At 36.5% G+C, this 17,335-nt stretch overlaps 7 protein-coding genes across 7 annotated transcripts; 4 read left to right on the top strand and 3 right to left on the bottom strand.

Annotated features, from left to right (window-relative positions):
* Window positions 1-55: 55 nt before the first annotated feature.
* Window positions 56-637, top strand: ELE39_001387 (uncharacterized protein; the record flags this gene model as incomplete). Its single annotated transcript, XM_067344426.1, has 1 exon — window positions 56-637. One exon carries the CDS (start codon window positions 56-58, stop codon window positions 635-637), a length of 582 nt encoding a protein of 193 aa, XP_067200464.1.
* Window positions 638-1,219: 582 nt separating this feature from the next.
* Window positions 1,220-4,267, bottom strand: ELE39_001386 (protein with signal peptide and Sec14d domain; the record flags this gene model as incomplete). The annotated part of the gene is made up of 1 exon (XM_067344425.1): window positions 1,220-4,267. The coding sequence occupies one exon, from the start codon at window positions 4,265-4,267 to the stop codon at window positions 1,220-1,222; it is 3,048 nt and encodes a 1,015-aa protein (XP_067200463.1).
* A 419-nt stretch (window positions 4,268-4,686) lies between these two features.
* Window positions 4,687-5,820, bottom strand: ELE39_001384 (uncharacterized protein; the record flags this gene model as incomplete). The annotated part of the gene is made up of 1 exon (XM_067344423.1): window positions 4,687-5,820. The coding sequence occupies one exon, from the start codon at window positions 5,818-5,820 to the stop codon at window positions 4,687-4,689; it is 1,134 nt and encodes a 377-aa protein (XP_067200461.1).
* A 620-nt stretch (window positions 5,821-6,440) lies between these two features.
* ELE39_001383 (uncharacterized protein) lies at window positions 6,441-7,670 on the bottom strand (the record flags this gene model as incomplete). The annotated part of the gene is made up of 1 exon (XM_067344422.1): window positions 6,441-7,670. The coding sequence occupies one exon, from the start codon at window positions 7,668-7,670 to the stop codon at window positions 6,441-6,443; it is 1,230 nt and encodes a 409-aa protein (XP_067200460.1).
* A 1,461-nt stretch (window positions 7,671-9,131) lies between these two features.
* On the top strand, window positions 9,132-12,395 carry ELE39_001382 (uncharacterized protein; the record flags this gene model as incomplete). Its single annotated transcript, XM_067344421.1, has 1 exon — window positions 9,132-12,395. The coding sequence occupies one exon, from the start codon at window positions 9,132-9,134 to the stop codon at window positions 12,393-12,395; it is 3,264 nt and encodes a 1,087-aa protein (XP_067200459.1).
* A 635-nt stretch (window positions 12,396-13,030) lies between these two features.
* On the top strand, window positions 13,031-15,271 carry ELE39_001381 (kinase with transmembrane region near N-terminus; the record flags this gene model as incomplete). The annotated part of the gene is made up of 1 exon (XM_067344420.1): window positions 13,031-15,271. One exon carries the CDS (start codon window positions 13,031-13,033, stop codon window positions 15,269-15,271), a length of 2,241 nt encoding a protein of 746 aa, XP_067200458.1.
* Window positions 15,272-15,434: 163 nt separating this feature from the next.
* ELE39_001380 (casein kinase II) lies at window positions 15,435-17,048 on the top strand (the record flags this gene model as incomplete). The annotated part of the gene is made up of 1 exon (XM_067344419.1): window positions 15,435-17,048. One exon carries the CDS (start codon window positions 15,435-15,437, stop codon window positions 17,046-17,048), a length of 1,614 nt encoding a protein of 537 aa, XP_067200457.1.
* Between the last annotated feature and the right edge of the window lie 287 nt (window positions 17,049-17,335).

Below are 17,335 nucleotides of genomic sequence, written 5' to 3'. Positions count from 1 at the left end.
AATCTTTTAATATATTTTTTTTCCAATATAATTAATTCAATTAAGTTATTAAAGGATGCTTTACATTTCTAGTAAAGGTTTCAGTTGGTTATTCACTGCTACTTTAATATTCATATTTGGCCTACTTATTTTTTCTTCTCAAGCTGAAGATTTAGGAGGGGAAGATATTGTTAAGCTTGTGGAAAATGACCACAAACCTAAAGAAACCAATAATCAAAAAAGCCAAAAGTCTTCATCAGAAGAAGTAGTTGAGCTTGAGGAAGCTAATTCATCTGAGGGAACTTCGGAAGTCCAAAATCCAGAGCAAGTTTATGAAGCATGCGCGTCGTTGCAGGAGTCTTTTGAAAAGGAATGCACTGGTGAAATAGTAGATAAATCTCTTGCAAAGCTAGTTGAAGCTTGTAGTGATACTATTCCAGACGCTAATAATGTAATGGCACTTGCTTCTGAGATTACTGAGGCATTTAGTGACTCTAACTTTTCCGAATCTACTGAATGCGTGGCTATGATTTACACCACTTCTATATATATCTCCTCGAACAGCCAGAATGGAGAACAGGAGGAAGATGAATCCCTTGAAGTTGAATCTCTAGAGACTGATGATTCACACATGGAAAGTGAATTTGAAAACAACTAGTTCACATAGTTTCCTTGAATTTAGATATTGTTTTGCCGCCCAATTGACTATGTCAGAAATTACCTGGATTCTAGTTTTAATTTATTGATAAATTGTATTTTAATCTCTTGAATTGAAATGCTGTCATTTGAAAGAATTGAGTTTGAATTGTCTAGTATAGTGAAAAATGTAGAAAATAATATTTTGAATTGGTCGAAAGGTGAGTAAAAAATTGTTCAATTTGCTTCGCAGAGTCGCATGTACCTCTGCAAGTTTTTGCAAGTACATGCGCACCGGTGTTTGCATGCAATAACTTTGGATTTCAGGCAATCTTGGAAATAGAGAAACAAGGAAGAGGGAAAGAGTTGGTGGCGAAAGCGAGGAAGAGCTGGAAAATTTTTCAAAATTTAAAACTATTAAGTGAATGTAAAAATATTCTAAGTTCTTGCTAAAATTTGAAAATTAATTTTCTATCATTTGATATATAGTAGTAAATATAAAATATAGCAAAATTGATAAAACTTGGAACGTTTCTTCAATTTAGATGTAAACGTAGTATTAATAAATATTCCGTGGCCTTAATAGAGAAATATTAAAATAGTCTCATTTACCAGTAATTGAGTTTTCAAAAGAGTATTCTTGGCCTTTGATAATTGTGTTAATCATATTAAAAAGGAGAGAGCTCTCAAACATACTATAGTGGTCGTACTTACTGTAATTGTCTAAAAATGACTTTGTTATACCCATTGAGGAAACAAGCTGTTCACACATTTGTTGTAGTCTGGTATTTATCTTGTTCTCCTTGAGCTCTATATCACTAATGCCCTTTCTAAGTTCGCCAAGCTCATGGAAAACGGACAAAAGTATGCTCCAAGTTGACAAAGCTTTTTCTTCTAATATGCTAGGGTCTCCTGAAAGAAGACTTCTGATCTCTTGCCTTACTTTATTTATCTTAGCCTCAAGCCCTGAAATCTTGTCCCCAATTTGCTCTAGGTAGTCCAAACTCTTTGCTGATAACATTTTCTTAGCTCTGCTAAGATTTAAAGTTGAAGCTATGTCTCTATAAGCTTCGAAAATGGATAACTTTTTGTTAATTTGTGAATTTTGACTTGGCGCCATTTTGGAATGCTTTATATTGGCCACTCGATTGGTAATTCCAATCAAAGCTCTATCGACTAAATTTGAAAAGAATGAAATATGAGTGGTTGCAAGCTGGATACACTGTTCTTCCAAATTGCGCTTGTTCCTAATTCTTTCAAGCCGGAGAGAGTGGAGCTGTTTGAGATTATTAAGTATCTTCTGAGTAAGCATAAGCTGAAGAAGAATATCTCTTCCTTTTCCGCTTTTTGGATAATGAATTCCGTGAGGGAAATCTTGTGAAGACTTAGCTCCGCCTCCAATTGTTTTTGAAGTGCCAATTTTGCCCTGGGTCTCTTGAGAAGTTTCGATATCATTCTGCTCTCCTTCACTTTGGGAGGTTTTAAAATCTTTATTAAGCTTAGAACCTGTCTTGTTTTCCAGACTATCTTCCGAATTTACTTCCGGTGTTGGGGTTGACATATCTGGCCATAAGTTCTTTGGAATACTGTCTAAAAGTTTTTTGGACTCTTTCCAGTCTATAGGAATAACGACATCGTTGCCATCCAAGGTTTTGGCCCTTGGAGAAAATAAGTTCTGGGGAAGGAGCTTGTAGAGGTTTTTTGGTGAGTTAAAGTCGGGATTAGGCCAGTCACTAAGCGTTGGAGTGACTTGAGCGTCTAATAGATTGGATTTGAAAGGCTTATAGGGGCCTGGTAAAATCCTAAATGGATAAAATTGACCATTTTGTAACTTGGGTCTGACACCTCCTATATCAGTTTCAATGATGTGTGGGGAAATGTATCTCCAAAGAAGCTTAAGATCTGGGCTATCCTTGGGATTATTGGAGACATTACTAATAACCTTAACACTCTTAACTGTTTCTGTTAACCAGAATCTTCCAAGAATGTCTTTCAAAGTACCCCAGATATCGCTTTGTTGGATGATAAAGACATTGTTAAATCTCAAAGGATATTGGTTAATAATGCCTTCATCCTGCCAGTATAGGATTATTGGTTTGATCCTTAATAGAGTTGAAAAATTAGAAAGTGAAAAACCTCTACAGTCGACAATTATGTCAATAGCTTCAACCTTCCCTGGGAAAAACAAGTACTTTTCAGCAAATGACATTAAAAACATGGAAAGGAAGGATGCCGAGGACTGTTTAAAATTTTTTATTGATATGATCGTTGAGGCTCTGATCACTAAAACTGGGTTCATCGTGGCACTTCTTCCTATAAAATAGGCGCATCCCTCTCTCAAACAAGTAGAAATCAACGGATTAGTATCACTAATGTCAAAAGTACGTGCTTTATCAGAGTACACTGAAAAGACTTTAAATTGAGGAAGATTGTAGGGATAGGTTTCCTTTTTAGATCCTGAGTTTGAATATAGCATTCCACTCATTGCGTCCTTGTAATGAAGCTTTCTTCCCAAGGAATACATTGAGTTGTGTACAGAGATTATTGGAGACTTATTTTTATGTGAAAGCCATCCTTCAATTGCGTACCTAGATCTATTATCGAATATTACTCTTGGGATCTTACCATAGTTGATCACAAAGTGCATTAGAAATTGGTTGATGATAGCTTTTTCGGTCTGAGTTAGATCAATATAGAAATGAATTATTTTCTTTTCCTTGGAATACATTTCGGGAGGAGGCTTGAAAGAGAAAATCTCCTGGGGTACACAATAGGGAGGAAGCTCTTCATTAACTTGAATGTTTACAATACTTTTAACTTTCTCATCAATCATGGTTTTGGGGTTGAATTTAAAAGGCTTGTTCTGAATAGGATCTATAGGGGGATTTGTCCAGCTATTGAATGATAATTTATAAGGAACTACAATAGAACAAAGTTCTTTGCTGTTTAAAATTTCGACACAAAGGGACTCTCTATTGGCAGGAGGCTCTGCTGCAAGTTTACTTCCAATCTGGAAAAGTTCATTTGGCTCTTTTGGGCGGATTTTAAGCTTAGAAATCTGAAAATCAAGTCTTGAGGCTAAAACTAGGCCAAAACCCTCATTTCCTTTAAAGGAAGTGCCAATCCATTTTCCAAGGTGTTCTTGTATTTGAGATTGCTTGCTTTTATTAAGGGTATTTGGCTCATTGTTAATACATCTGTAGGCAAATTTACAGTAATCCTCAACTTTGGTCGAAATTTTTACTCCCATTATAGACTTGGAGGATTTCGGTTTTGAAAACTGAACATACGGAACAACCATACTTTCACAATTACTCGTGGAAGAAATTAGCTTTTGGTGAAATTCTATATTCTTTCCCTGCAACAATAAACTAATAATACTCTCATAGTCCTCATACTTGAGCTCCCTTTCTTCTAGTACTTCTATATATGCATGGAAAATACAATGAGCAACATTAAAAAGCGAGCCCTTCAGACCACAATATTGTATTGCATAGTTGTCAAAGTCAGTGATAATTGTTCTATCATGAGGAGGGTACAGAGGCCCAAACTTGAACTTCGGGTCAGTTTTGCCATTCACCGGCTCGAAAATAATCCAAAATAGTAACCAGATACCGATAAGAATATGAAGAAGATTGTACTTCGCGGTCATCGTCAATAAACCTTCCTGTACTGAATCTCTGCTTGCATTCTTCTTATTTTCTATTAATTTTGTTGTTTATTCCAAATCTCGCTCCAGGTCCTATTTCTCATTATGTTCAAAGTTTATCTAAGCTCCTCATATTATATTGAAGCGCTAAGATTTGCCCGCTGAATACCGGTACGTAAAAGTTTTTTTTTGCATGACGGGTGACATGAATAAAAGGGAAAGAAAAAAAGTAATAGTAAGAAAGAGACTGCTGGGACTGGTAAGGCGGACATATGTGGATCGCTAGTTAATATTTAGAGGCAGGATCATTACGGGAAATTGTAATGGCCCCGATTGGAATTGACACAGAAGAGAATCTAAGTAGATGTATGAAATAAGACATACAAACAAAACTAAAAAAAGACGTCTGATCGCCTGTGATTTTAAGTTTTGAAGATGCCGGTTCCAAGGTCTCCTTTATTCTTGTGAGCTCCGTAATGGATGGTTGAAAGAGGGTTTGAAGTTGGAGAGGGTGAGGGTCCATTTAGGTTCAAATGGTTTGTATTTATTATTGAAAATGAAGACTCTGAAGTAGAGTCAAGTAAATTACCTTTAGATCTCCAATTATTCACTCTAACAGGCCAATTACACTCAATAAATGGCAAATTATTATTTACACTATTGTTTGGCATTGAAGTACATGCCAAATTATAGTTAGGAAAAGGTTGAATTTTTTTTTTAAAAGATGATTTGGAACTAATACATAGTTCTATAAGATCTTTGGGATAAGGGAAGAATGCTTCTCTTTCCTTTAAACCCTTTAAATAAAAATCTTCCGTTTCCGGTTGCAATAATGATGTACTGCTACTAATTAAAGTATTAAAGCTAGTACTATTATCAAACTGTAATGAACTACGAAACATTTCTTGTGAGTTTAAGTTTTTCTTTCTGTCTCCTTGTTCTGTATAGAAAGAATTTAATAATTGACTTTGTTCTTGAGGGATGTACAATCTCTTATTATAATACCTTTCCTTACTATAATTCGCGATTTGACTAATATGACTATTGTAGCTGTTCCAAAGTTCACAACAATTTAACGTAGTCATATTTGGATTTCCAAAATCTACTCGTTTCTTTTCTGTTTTAGTACAATTCAATGATTCAAGGTCACTAGATACAATATTCCGAAAATTCTCGCTATCATAATTATTCAAAAATTCACTAAATATCCTTTTTTTTCTATTCAGAGACGGCTTATTACATATAGCCGCTACTGAATCATTTTGAGTTGTTATCATTACTTTTTCTTGGAATGAAGACCTTTCAGCTCCACATTCCAAGCAAACATTACGTCTTGCCCAGTTCATTTTACCACACAAAGTGCAGATCCAGTCTCCTGGCTTCATGAAAGGAGGTACAGCAAAGTTCTGAGACCATCTTAGTACAGAACTGTTTTGGCTCAATCCTGGGCGACGGGCATGGCACTTATAGCATATATCTCTTCGTGCAAAATTAACCTCTGAGCAGCTCTGAACGGGGCAAACCCAATCACCCAGCTTTAATCTTACATCTGGCATCAATTCATAGGATAAATGTCCTTTCTAAATAAGTTTCAGTTACTTGAGCTTTATTTTCTATTTTTCCTCCTTTTACCGATGCTGAGCATTATTTATTAAACCTAAATGTGGGCGCCGGCGCCATGTTATACGAAGTATTATAATTAATTAAAGAATTCAAATTACTAAGAAAAAATATATTATATTTAGTTGAATTGATTTAAGACGCTAAAGTTAATTTAAATATTTACCGTCCATAAATATTAAAAAAAAAATACTCTTTGCATTAATGATTTAATAGAGCAAGAGCTAACTAGTATATTTCTACACTTGCACACTAGTAATTGATATTAGTTTTTGATATATTGTCAGTAAATTCTATACATTTAAATAGATTGTAATTTGAATCTCCGGCTCATATATATATATAATTTATGTTGCCTAATCGAATTTTAATCAATACTTAACAACAACAAAGAATGCCAAATTATGCACACTATTATCATCTCTGTGTATATAACGTTAAAAGTAAATTTTCAATACTAGTTTGGTGGAGTAAATTAAGAGATAATCATCATATGTAATAAATTAACTGTCCAGAATTCTTCCATTCATCTTCTCTCTCTTTTTGTATTATTACTCTAAGAATTCAATATTTTTAGTAATGAGTTTGTACTATTTCCTGAAGTGTTATTATTGAATGTTTTGGCGGCAAAGTGAATTAAACTAGAATTGGAAGAATTGCCTGGGATTCCTTCAGGTCCTCTAAGCATTTTTTGAGTTTCTGGGCTAGCTTTGTTTAGTAAAGTGAAGTCTCTCGTGTCTTGAGTGCCTGTTGATGTTTTTGTTGTTGTATTCCCACTAAATTCTAAATTATCAACCGGACTTGAGGTAATCATACAAGGACACAAAGGCTTAGTAATGTTAAATGTAGTTAATGAACCATTCAAGTATTTTCCATTGTAGCAAATGTCGGAGATTGCCGGGAAAATTTCGACGGGAATTTCTGGGTCCACAAATTTGCATTGCTTAGACACTGAAAAGACTTCATATTTACGATTTCTGATTCCAACACATATTGCCGGCCCATTCATCATATCAATGCACTCAAGGTTTGTCACATTGTGCTTATAGTTGCAAAGTTCCTTCCATACTCCCTCAGATACCTCGCTCTCTCCCCTCTCACAATACTCCTTGTTGAAGTATTTGTTTGGTGTTTGCTTTGTCTTGACTCCAATAACTAGGTCCCTTGTATGATTCATTACCCCTCCTCCTCCTCTAATGTTTAGCTTCCTTTCTGTGTTAGAATAGAGAAGGCTGGAGATGTATGAGTTGTTGTATGGAGGAAGCAAGATGTTGGAAGAATTTTTACCCAAGAAATTCTCCAAGTTGATAAATGTAGTAGTATTTCCATCGCTATCATCCTTAGAGTTCAATTTGTCGGTGGAGTCTAGTTTGAGAAACTGAACTCCGTCCATTTCTCTACTTCTGCTGGTATTTCCAGAAGTTACATTTTCGTCTTCTGGAAGTTTGGTTAACGACATAGAGTAACCAATTTTTTTTGCTTTATTAAGGGCTGTTTTCCATGTCCAAATTGGTTCCTCCTGTTTCTTGAAGTATTCTGGGTTTGTAAAGGAATTGTAAATTGGATAAGCATAACAACAAGAAGTGCATATAAAGGCAAATAGAATGATCAATAGAGACCCAAAACACCTTCCACAAGAACTACAGGAGCCTTTCCTCTTAGAATTGTTTCCACCACAACAACTTCCATTTCCACTCAAACTTCTCCCAGAGTTCCTTCCAGGTACCATTACCACTGGTGGATTCATCAATTGGGGAACCATCCCAAATGCTCCAATAGGCTGCATTGTTTAGGATTCAAGTTCTTGAACTGAATTAACTCACCTTAATTTAATTTTAATATTGTTAAATGACTAAAAACTACTTATTCTGCTGAAAGCTTACTTCTTCCTCCTTGGTATGTCAAATCTCTATTTTATTGTCTCAAGCAATTAAGTCTAGCAGCTCTTCCTTCTCTTTCTCTTTCTTTCTCTCTGTCTATCTCTTTGAATATATAATATTATATATATATCTTTTTTCTGTAGATGCAAGATTATGTGAGGTACTTGAGAAAAATAAAGAATATGATATAATCAAGAAAGCTGAAGATTATTCTTTTAATAGTATTCCCTTCCGCTCCAACTACGGACTAAGTGAAATAATCAATTACCCAAACCGATCCTATTTCTTTTCTTTTTCTCCCACTCACTCCAGCCCACTCCCACAAGACTTTTCTTCGGACCAAGAAATAGTGAAATTGGTTTGGGACTTTGCTTCTTTGTTTAAAGCAATTCAATTCAAACGATTTGAAGAATTAGTATTAATCAAATTCCAAATAGTATCTGCAAATTGATGAAATGTAATTTCTGACAATTTTTCACATTCAGATGTAATTATCATATAAAAATAATTACGGCTATTTAATTAGATAGCATGCAAAGCTTTTTTTTTAATTCAAGTCAACTATTTATCAAAGCCTACTAAGGTTTCCCTACAGTAGCTTTCTTTTCTGTTCACCCTAATCTTTCTTAGAGTCTGGAGCCCCCCTTCTGAATATACCTCTTGCTATATTAAATCCTCCGTATTACTCCTTATTAAGTGTCAGCTGTGAAAACTTATAAACTCAAGCTATTTCTCTCCCACACAAGAAAAATTACAAGAATAAGTGAAAGCTTCTAAACAAAGAAAAAGAAAAGAAAGAATGCGACTACATCCAAGTCAGCTCGAACAAGCGACCCAAACAATGCATCTTCCCCTCAACAGATCTAGAATCAGAACATTCAGGAGCAAGGGAGGGAAAAGAGGGGATTCAGGGTGGAATGGGAAGTACGCTAGCACATAAATGCTTTGCGGGGCGGGAACTGACCTGAGTCCGCCAAATGTACATGCGCATGCAAACTCGGATTTAAGTAGCCAATCTTAAATGTGTGGCGCCAATGCGCCATAATGGCGGGCAGATCTAACATGTTTATAGATCCAGGACGTGTTCCTCTCTGCTGGGAAATGCCATAAAGCAAAAATAAAGGAGAGGAACAGTTGGACAGTAAACTTAGAGTTTTCTTCAAATTTATAGGGCAGTGATTCTTTCAATTAATCGACTTAAGTGAGTGGATTTGATTGCAAGAAGGAATTAGTAGTTGAGTAATACAACAGAAGCAGCATCAAGAAAAAAGTTATTAAGACTACTAGAAAATTATCCGAAGCTTCGGAACTGAGAAACCTGAAGACTCTTTGCGGATTTTTGAATCTAAATTATTGTTGAATCAATCATGAAGTTGATATTCACTATTAGTAGCGCATTGGCATTTGTGGGAGCATGCCTTGCAGAAAACTTTGATCAATTCTATATGCAAGCCCGGGTTATTCCAGGGTTGCATCCTCCCCCACCACCACCACAACCTTCAGCATCTTTATCGGGAGCAATCACGAATATGTATATGTCGGGTCCATGGATGAGTCCGTTAGAGCATAAGAAGTGGGTGGACAGTTTGAGAGAATATAAGCTTCCCATTGGTTATATCCCAATTGCTAGGAGATATCAAAGGCTCAAGGAAAGTGCTATTCTTGAAAGAACTAGACAGTGGGCTGAAATAGCAGCTTGGAGGTTTCAGTCTGATCCAAAATATTCTAACAGTCCATTCAAATATACTGTTAAAGATTTTGAATCTATGTTCCAAAAGTTCTCTGCTTTTGGCTGGAGTCAGGAGGCCTGCGAGCAGGTTCTTTTGGATATGGGAATTCACTCTGAAAATACTGAGACCTGGTGCTCAAATATAGAACCATGGGGTCATGATGAGTGTGCTGATTTGGCATGGCCAGATTTTGTTCTCGTTGATGATATTGAGAACAGGTTCAGAGGAAAGCTGGAGCAACAATCGATCTGTAGATTGGTTCAACTCGTTAGACCATCTCAACTTCCCAACATCAAATACCGAACTGTCTATGATGTTTGTCAACAAAACATTTTGGCTTTGAGAGATCCACTAACTGTTGAGACTATTACCCAGGAGGATGCTGAGACCATATGTAAAATGATGGACTTTACTATGACCCCAGAATGTAAAAGGGTTCCTCCAAGACACATTCAAAAGGCTCAGGAGTTGTCTGTCGCTTTTGGTGAGGCTGTGTATCCAAGATTGCTTGATTTCAGAGTTAGCGATGCTTGTAAGGTTGTATCTGCAATGAAGGACGAGGAAAGTCAGACTCTTGAGTTCTGTAGAAATGAAATGATCTCTTTGTTATGGAATAGAGCCGCCAATATGGGTGAGACTGTTTGTCCATGGGGATGGGACATTATTTCTCAGCTCGTTGAAGCTTGTCAAGAAGTGTACAAGAAACACTCAAGGAAACCGAAAGAATTAGAAGAAAAGGCTGTCATTTTGACTGGAGGTTTCTTCAATCCTACTCAAACATATACTACCAGATGGTGGAAGGCTTCTCCTATTGGCCAAAAGTTGGCTGTACTTCTTACTAATGAGCCAGCCTTGAGCCAGTCCTTACAGGAAGGTATTATCTCCCCTACTCAGCTTATGTGGGCTTATAATATCTATGATGAGTACAAAGCAATGGGATTCAATGTTTACTCACTCATTGAAGTTGTTAATATGGTTAGAGAATTTAACATTAACGAACCTCAAGTCACTTGCGAATCTATTCTTAACTCGTATTTGGGAAAGTTTGAAAATAACGATGAAAATGCTCCCAGAGAACAATTCACTGGAGCTGAGGTCAGAAAGATGTGCTCCGCAATGGAGAAGCAGTCTGTTGAGATCTGTAGGAGATTCTTGGTTTCTCCATTAATTGGCATTGCTAGAGACGTTAGATCTTATTTCTTAAAAGAATTGAGAGGAAATACATTGATGCAGCTTGAGGATGTGTGTCTGTTGGTTGCAGCAATTAACGTCCCAAAAATCAGCCCAACAAAAGGATCTGTCCAAAGAAGATGTTCTCATGCAATGAATCGATTTGTATTGAAGAACGTTAACTTGACTTTTGCTCAGAGATACGGCTTGACTGCAACGCAACAGGAGGAAATATGTATTAGAATGGACTTCTGGGGATCTGAATCATGTGACAAGTTGTCTATGACTAGAAGACCAATTATTCATCCTTTCACTAGAAAGCTTTACGATCTTTCGAGGAGGTATGGTATTCTTGAGTATAGATTTGACGAAATCTGCAGGGCTTTTGATTTAATGGGAGACAATCCACCCAGAGAAAAATGTGAGTTCGTAATGATTTCAGAATTCTTTGGAAGATGGTTGGATACTAGTAATTCACTTTTCCAATTGTCCCATCATGTCTGTTCTTCATTCTTCGAGAGAAGAACTTCAGGAAAGGAGCTTAACGAGATTAAGAAGGCTCTTAATAGTATTAAAGACTTTATGGATGGTAAGGGTGAATATCAACTTCCATCAGCAGAGAAGACCTATCAACAATTTATGGATGATAAGATTAGAGCAACAAAGCCAAAGTCTAGAAAGTATGATGTTATGCCAAGTTTGACGGAGGGTAGTCAAGTAGAATCTTTGCCAGGAGTACTTAAGACACTTGAATCCATTGAGACATCAAATTCCCCAGGAATCGAGGATGTGAGAGGAAAGTATTATTCAGCTTTGACAAAAGTACAGTTGGAGATGTTAAATCGTATTGTGTCTCACAAGCCAACAAAGGATGAAAAGAGAACAACAGTTGAAGCATTTGCTAAAGTGATTTACAAGTTGAATCAGTTCACTGTAATGGAGAGTTGTACTGGTCAATTAGTTGACGATATTGGGTACTCACTTGAATCAGCAAAGTCTATTTGTGCTTTAATAGATCCACTACAAAGTGAGAGTTGTTTATCAGCTCAAAGAATTGATTTTATTACAGCTAAACAATTACATCAGAAGCTTGCATCAAAGACAGGATTTTCTCAGTTTATCAACTTGGCTCATCTTTGTGACGTGGTTAACTACGTAAACATTCTCAAGTATGCAAACAAAGTGAAGCAAGGAAGAATGAGAATTGCTACTCCATCTTGCAGAAATGCAGTAAAGACAATACTTTTCCCAAAATACTTGGCAGCTCAGAGCAACCAGATGTTAAGTCAGATTTGTTCAATATTGGATATTACTTCAGATCAAAACTTTAATGGTGGGGTTCTTAAGACTAATTTGGAGAGATACTATGCATTCAAGCTGGCAGATGCATATGGTCACAGGCTTGATCTTTTGCCAAAGAAGAGAACTCATCCAATAACTTGGCAATTAATAATGGGAGTTGTGAAGAGAATTAGGCCAACAGGACAATCTAAAGTAACGAGATCTCAATGTACCAGTGCAATGCAAGCAGTTTTTGGCAAATTCAGACAATTCAGTCCAGTAGAATCAACAGAAGCTTGTTGTCTCGCCTTTGGATGCCCTGACTTTGTTGTTAATGGAGACTTCCTTTCTCCTCCAGCTTCAAATGAAGCTTCTGCTCAAGAGGCTTCAGCCTTTGCAGTTTCAGGAGCACGTACATTGGAGTCTCCTACTCAAGAGATTTCCCAGTAAATTGAAGTAGAGGAGAAAGAGCAAAGGTAATTACTCATCAAGTTTCAGTTATCCTGAGTTAGTTGATTTGGTGGGGTGGTCTTAGTCGTGGGTGTGGTGTCGGTCGCACACATAATATAACACAAGTATATTTAATGGGATTAGCTCAAGTCTGTTTTAAGTTTTCCTGCTGGTGGAAGCACGGGGGTTTGGGGATTAGGATTAGAACCGTGACTGAGAGGAGGAGATACACACAGAGCATTCTTCTGTTTAGCTTCCTTTTGGTTTCTCCCCTAAATCACCATCTGCTACATTTTCCGCATTATATTGAAACAGGCATTCAACTAATAAAATAAATAGAAACAAAGAATTACTCTTTAAGACTTATTTATTATTACCTTTTTCAATGTTTTTAATGAATTTATTTTTTGTGTTGTATCGTAAATTATTGTTTTTGCAATTGGATGCATTTTAGGTGGGGAGAAGATGAGGCTGGGGGGCGGGGGTTAATCAGAGCTGCATGCATGCATTCCGTGTGCATGCATGTACCACTAAAAAGCGGAATCTTTAATTAATTTGAAATAAAATTGAAAACTAATAATAAGAGTAATAATATGTAAGCTTGGAAATGGCTTTTTTTATAAAGGTACTTTCTAATGTCTTTAAAGAGAGAGAATAGAGATTTGGAAGTTGAAAGGAAGATTGACTACGAAACCGTGGGAAATGATGGTAAAACTGTGGGAGAGGACAAAACTGTAGAAGATGGCAAAGCTGTAGAAAAATATCATGGGAAAAACCAGGACTCTTTCGAGTCTTTTGAATTTGTAGTTCCTGAAAGAAAAAAGGAAAAGTGTTCAGAAGAAGAGAGGAGAGGAAGAATGAGAGAATTGTTTAAAGTGGGGAACTTTATCGAATTAGTTTATAGTCAGGAGGAGGTGAAGAAGGAGGATACAGGTGATAGTAGTGGTGAACAGAGGCTGATGGTTTTTTCAATTTCTAGTGTCCTCGGAATGGGAGCCTATGGGATTGTGGTACTGGCAGAAATACGGAGCCCAAGAAAGAAAAAAAGCAGAAACTCTATCACAGTTGAGATAACCGACCCAGATATGAAGCATATTCTGGAAAAACTGGAGCTGGGAACACTCAGATCTACACCTAAAATAGGATTAGGAGCTGGAAAGAAGCTAGCGATCAAGATTGTGGATTTAGAGGCAAACGACTCAGTAGAACAGGAAGATCCACTGGCTACAGCTAGAAAGGAAACAAGCATTATGTCAGAGTTACAGGATTGCGAGCAAATTTTGAAATACTACGTGACTTTTTCCTCAGCTTCTTTCTTATACATATTAATGGAATACGCAGAGGGAGGATCACTTTATGGCTTATATAGTAAATACGGGAGTTTCCCAGAAGAGTTAATTGCTTCAGTTACTGAAGACGTATTAAAAGCTTTAATAAGGCTTCACGGACGACAAGATGAGAACCATTCCAAGTCACAGAATTACATTCTTCACAATGATATAAAGAGTGCTAACATCTTAATAACTGATGATTGTGTGGCAAAACTGGCAGACTTTGGAGTATCTAGGAAGATTAAGTCAGAAATAAAAAAAAGTCGTCAGAAAGATTCTGAATCAACTAAGATTGATATCATGTACCACTTTTCTAGTGATCAGGAAATCTTAGGAAGTCCTTTTTGGATGGCCCCTGAGATTATTTTGAAAAACTCTTTTTCGGGAACTGGAGCTGGAGAACCAGGAGCCTCTGATATTTGGTCACTTGGAATTACCATACTGGAGTTGGCTTTTGGGAGAATCCCTTGGCCACATTTTGAATCTTTAGAAGAATTATTGGGATATATTTTGAAGTCTCCTCCTCCCCAAAAGACCGTTAGAGAAGAAATTAAAAGCTTATTTTCACAAGAATTCTGGGATTTTGTGGATTCTTGTTTGAAAAAAGATCCAGGTCTTAGAAAGAATGCAAATCTTCTTTTAAAACATCCTTTCATATCGCTCAAAGCTAAGAGACCAACTTCCTTAAGGAACTTTATCCAAACAATTTCTGGAGTCCAACCAAGTCATAATAACTCCAAATACTACATCCAAAGTATCTTCAATTATGTTAACCATTTTTTCAGCCCTGGGGACAAAGTCAAAGTTCCTAATAAGTTTCACTCCTTGTCAAACCAAAATCTCATCAAGAAGATCAGTGGCAGTGTCTCCATCAGTAAATATTTTAGCAGAAAAAGTAGTATCATTCCTCAAGGTATTTCAAGTGCTTCCAATAAATCTTCAAAGGGTTTTATTAAAGATATGGAGAATCACCAAAAACCCATTAATAATAATAATAATAAACCCCAAGAATTCAAATCCTCTAGCTCCCTATTCGTCCCAATACTCGACAAAGCAGAGGAAGAAGAACAGAAACAAAAACAAGATAAAGATGAACCTTGCCTTCTGCACAAAAGGGTCTCCGCGGGGAAAATGCACAAATTACTCGAACCCTCATCAATTGAGTTTAACAAACTTCAGCTCAAAGAATGCTCTTCTTCCTCCTCCTCTTCTTCTTCCTCACCTGATAATCGAGCTTCAAGCTCCAAATCAAAGCCCATCTCGGAAAAAAAAGACCTCACGGAATCTAATACAAACTTTAACACAGAATTTTTTGGCGCCAACAGTCGCTCCACAAAAAAAATAATTAACAGGTTTAAAGGCAAGAAGCTAAAACAAGTAGAAGAAGTTCATATAGACTTTGAGAAAAACAGTCAAAAGAAGAATTGTGAAGATATAAACAGTAACAAAAAAGCCACTATTTCAACCTTAGCTGGAAAAGAGAAATCTAAATTGAAAACTCGGAAATTCAAATTTTGTTCCTGTATTAGCAAAAATGCAATTTAACCTTTTTGACTCGTAAAAAGCTTTTTTCCCCACAATTGGCGCCAAAGTCTCCATTTGTATTTATATAGTTAAAACCACAGGTTATCAAAAATAACTGGCAATAAGAATCTTTTTCGAGAGAAGAAAAGAAATTAAGTCATGATGTAAAGGATATAAAGTAATTATGTTTAGGATTTTACTAATATTATGCATTTTGTTAGTTTCTCTTGAAAAAAATTCATCTTCTTTTTCCTCCCCCTTTTCCTCTGAAAACAATCTTAATAAAGAAAGAGACCATCAAAAACGGGAGTCAAACCATCCTCGTGATATCGTAGAAAGTCACGAGGATTTTCCTTCTTTGGAAAATATTTTGGAAATTAGTCGATTCTCCAAAAAAAACTTTTATATTAAGGGAAATACTATAGGAACTGGAAGATACTCAAATGTTTTCTTTGCATGGAAGGTTGATTTAAGCCAGGAAACGAAAAATCAGATTGGAGAAGAAACCCTTGTAATTGATCCTAGTTTGCTTAATTTAACTGATCACCAAATCAGTATCCTCAGAGGTTCCCCCGTTGCCTTAAAAGAATTGAAGAATGTTCAAGAATGGAAAATTCTTAGAGAAGTTTCCATTCTAAAACTGCTCAATGGTTACCCCCATGATCATTACCGTTACTACAATGATGATAATGATGATCACAATCATAAATTATCATTGTCCTTGGAAAATCCACAAGAATCCGAGCAAACTCAAGGAAAAGAGTTCATTGTTCGACTTTTGGACATTGTTAAATATCATTATCCTCCCAAAAGGTTGTCTCATAAACGACCAAATAGTCCGAAAAAGCATATTGGACTTATTATGGAATACGTTAATAACGAACAGTTCTACTCTCTTCTTCCCAGACTTCCATATAATGATCTTCAAAAGTACATGAGACAATTGCTACAAGGACTCAGCTATGCAAATTCTTTAGGAGTTTTCCATAGAGACATTAAACCTCAAAATATCGTAATTGATGTAAACAAAGAATTACTGAAAATTATTGATTGGGGATTAGCAGAATACTACTCACAAGATCATCCTGACTTTAGTCCCAGAGTTGCTTCTAAGTACTATAAAGCTCCTGAACTGCTTTTGGGAATCAGAAATTACGACTTTTCTGTGGATTCTTGGTCAGTGGGATGCTTATTCTCACAAATGCTTTTCAGACTAGGTACTTTAAAAACCAACTACTTTACCAGAGTATTCTCAAAGTACCCCAAAACATTTGTTGGGATATTCCTCAAGAACTCCCCAAGTCCTGATGCTCTTTTTCCAGGCTGGGACAACAATGACCAACTTGTTAAAATTGCTTCTCTACTTGGAGGAGACAACATTATTTCCATTTCAAAAAAGTACAATGGAACAATTCCAAATGATTATCTCACTCTCACACATCTTAAAAAAACCAGAAAGATATTTAATTCAACAACTCCAACATTCACTGATCCCAGAACCTTTGAATTTTTAATCACTCAAGAAAATCAAGATCTAGTCACTTTTCAAGCTCTTGATCTTCTTTCCAAACTTCTTACTTTGGATTTCAAGTACAGAATACATCCAAAAGACGCTTTGAAACATCCTTTCTTTACTCTACATCCAAGCCAACATTCATGGATTGTTCCCCAGGCTCCCGGTATTAGTTCAAGATCTTCCATTCTTTCGCGTGAAACTAATAGTAGTCGTGGAAACAAAGACTTTTGTCCTTTTATGTCTTTATTTTCGTTCGTCTACCCCTATACACTCTCTACATAAACCTCGTCCCTATTTGACAAAAAAAAGACATAAATTAAAATATTTGTCTAATTAAGAGTAATCTTAGCTCATCTTACTTTTATCTCTACGGTTTCTAATGTCTCACAGTTGTTTCTGCTCCTGCTCTTGCTCCCCCTGCTGTAGGTGTGGATCTGGATGTTCCCAGCTCCAGTTTCTCCAGAATCTGTTCCCGGTCCAGACCCTCTACTGCTCCCGTTCCCAGTCCCAATTTACTCCCAGTCCTGATCCCACTCCTGCTCCCCTTCCTTCCACCAACCTGAGCTGGA

Source organism: Cryptosporidium sp. chipmunk genotype I (genome assembly GCF_004936735.1).
Source record: "Cryptosporidium sp. chipmunk genotype I strain 37763 chromosome Unknown contig_17, whole genome shotgun sequence".
NCBI lineage: Eukaryota > Apicomplexa > Conoidasida > Eucoccidiorida > Cryptosporidiidae > Cryptosporidium > Cryptosporidium sp. chipmunk genotype I.
Note: the sequence above shows the minus strand (reverse complement) of the source record. Positions and strands in the feature narration are given on the sequence as shown.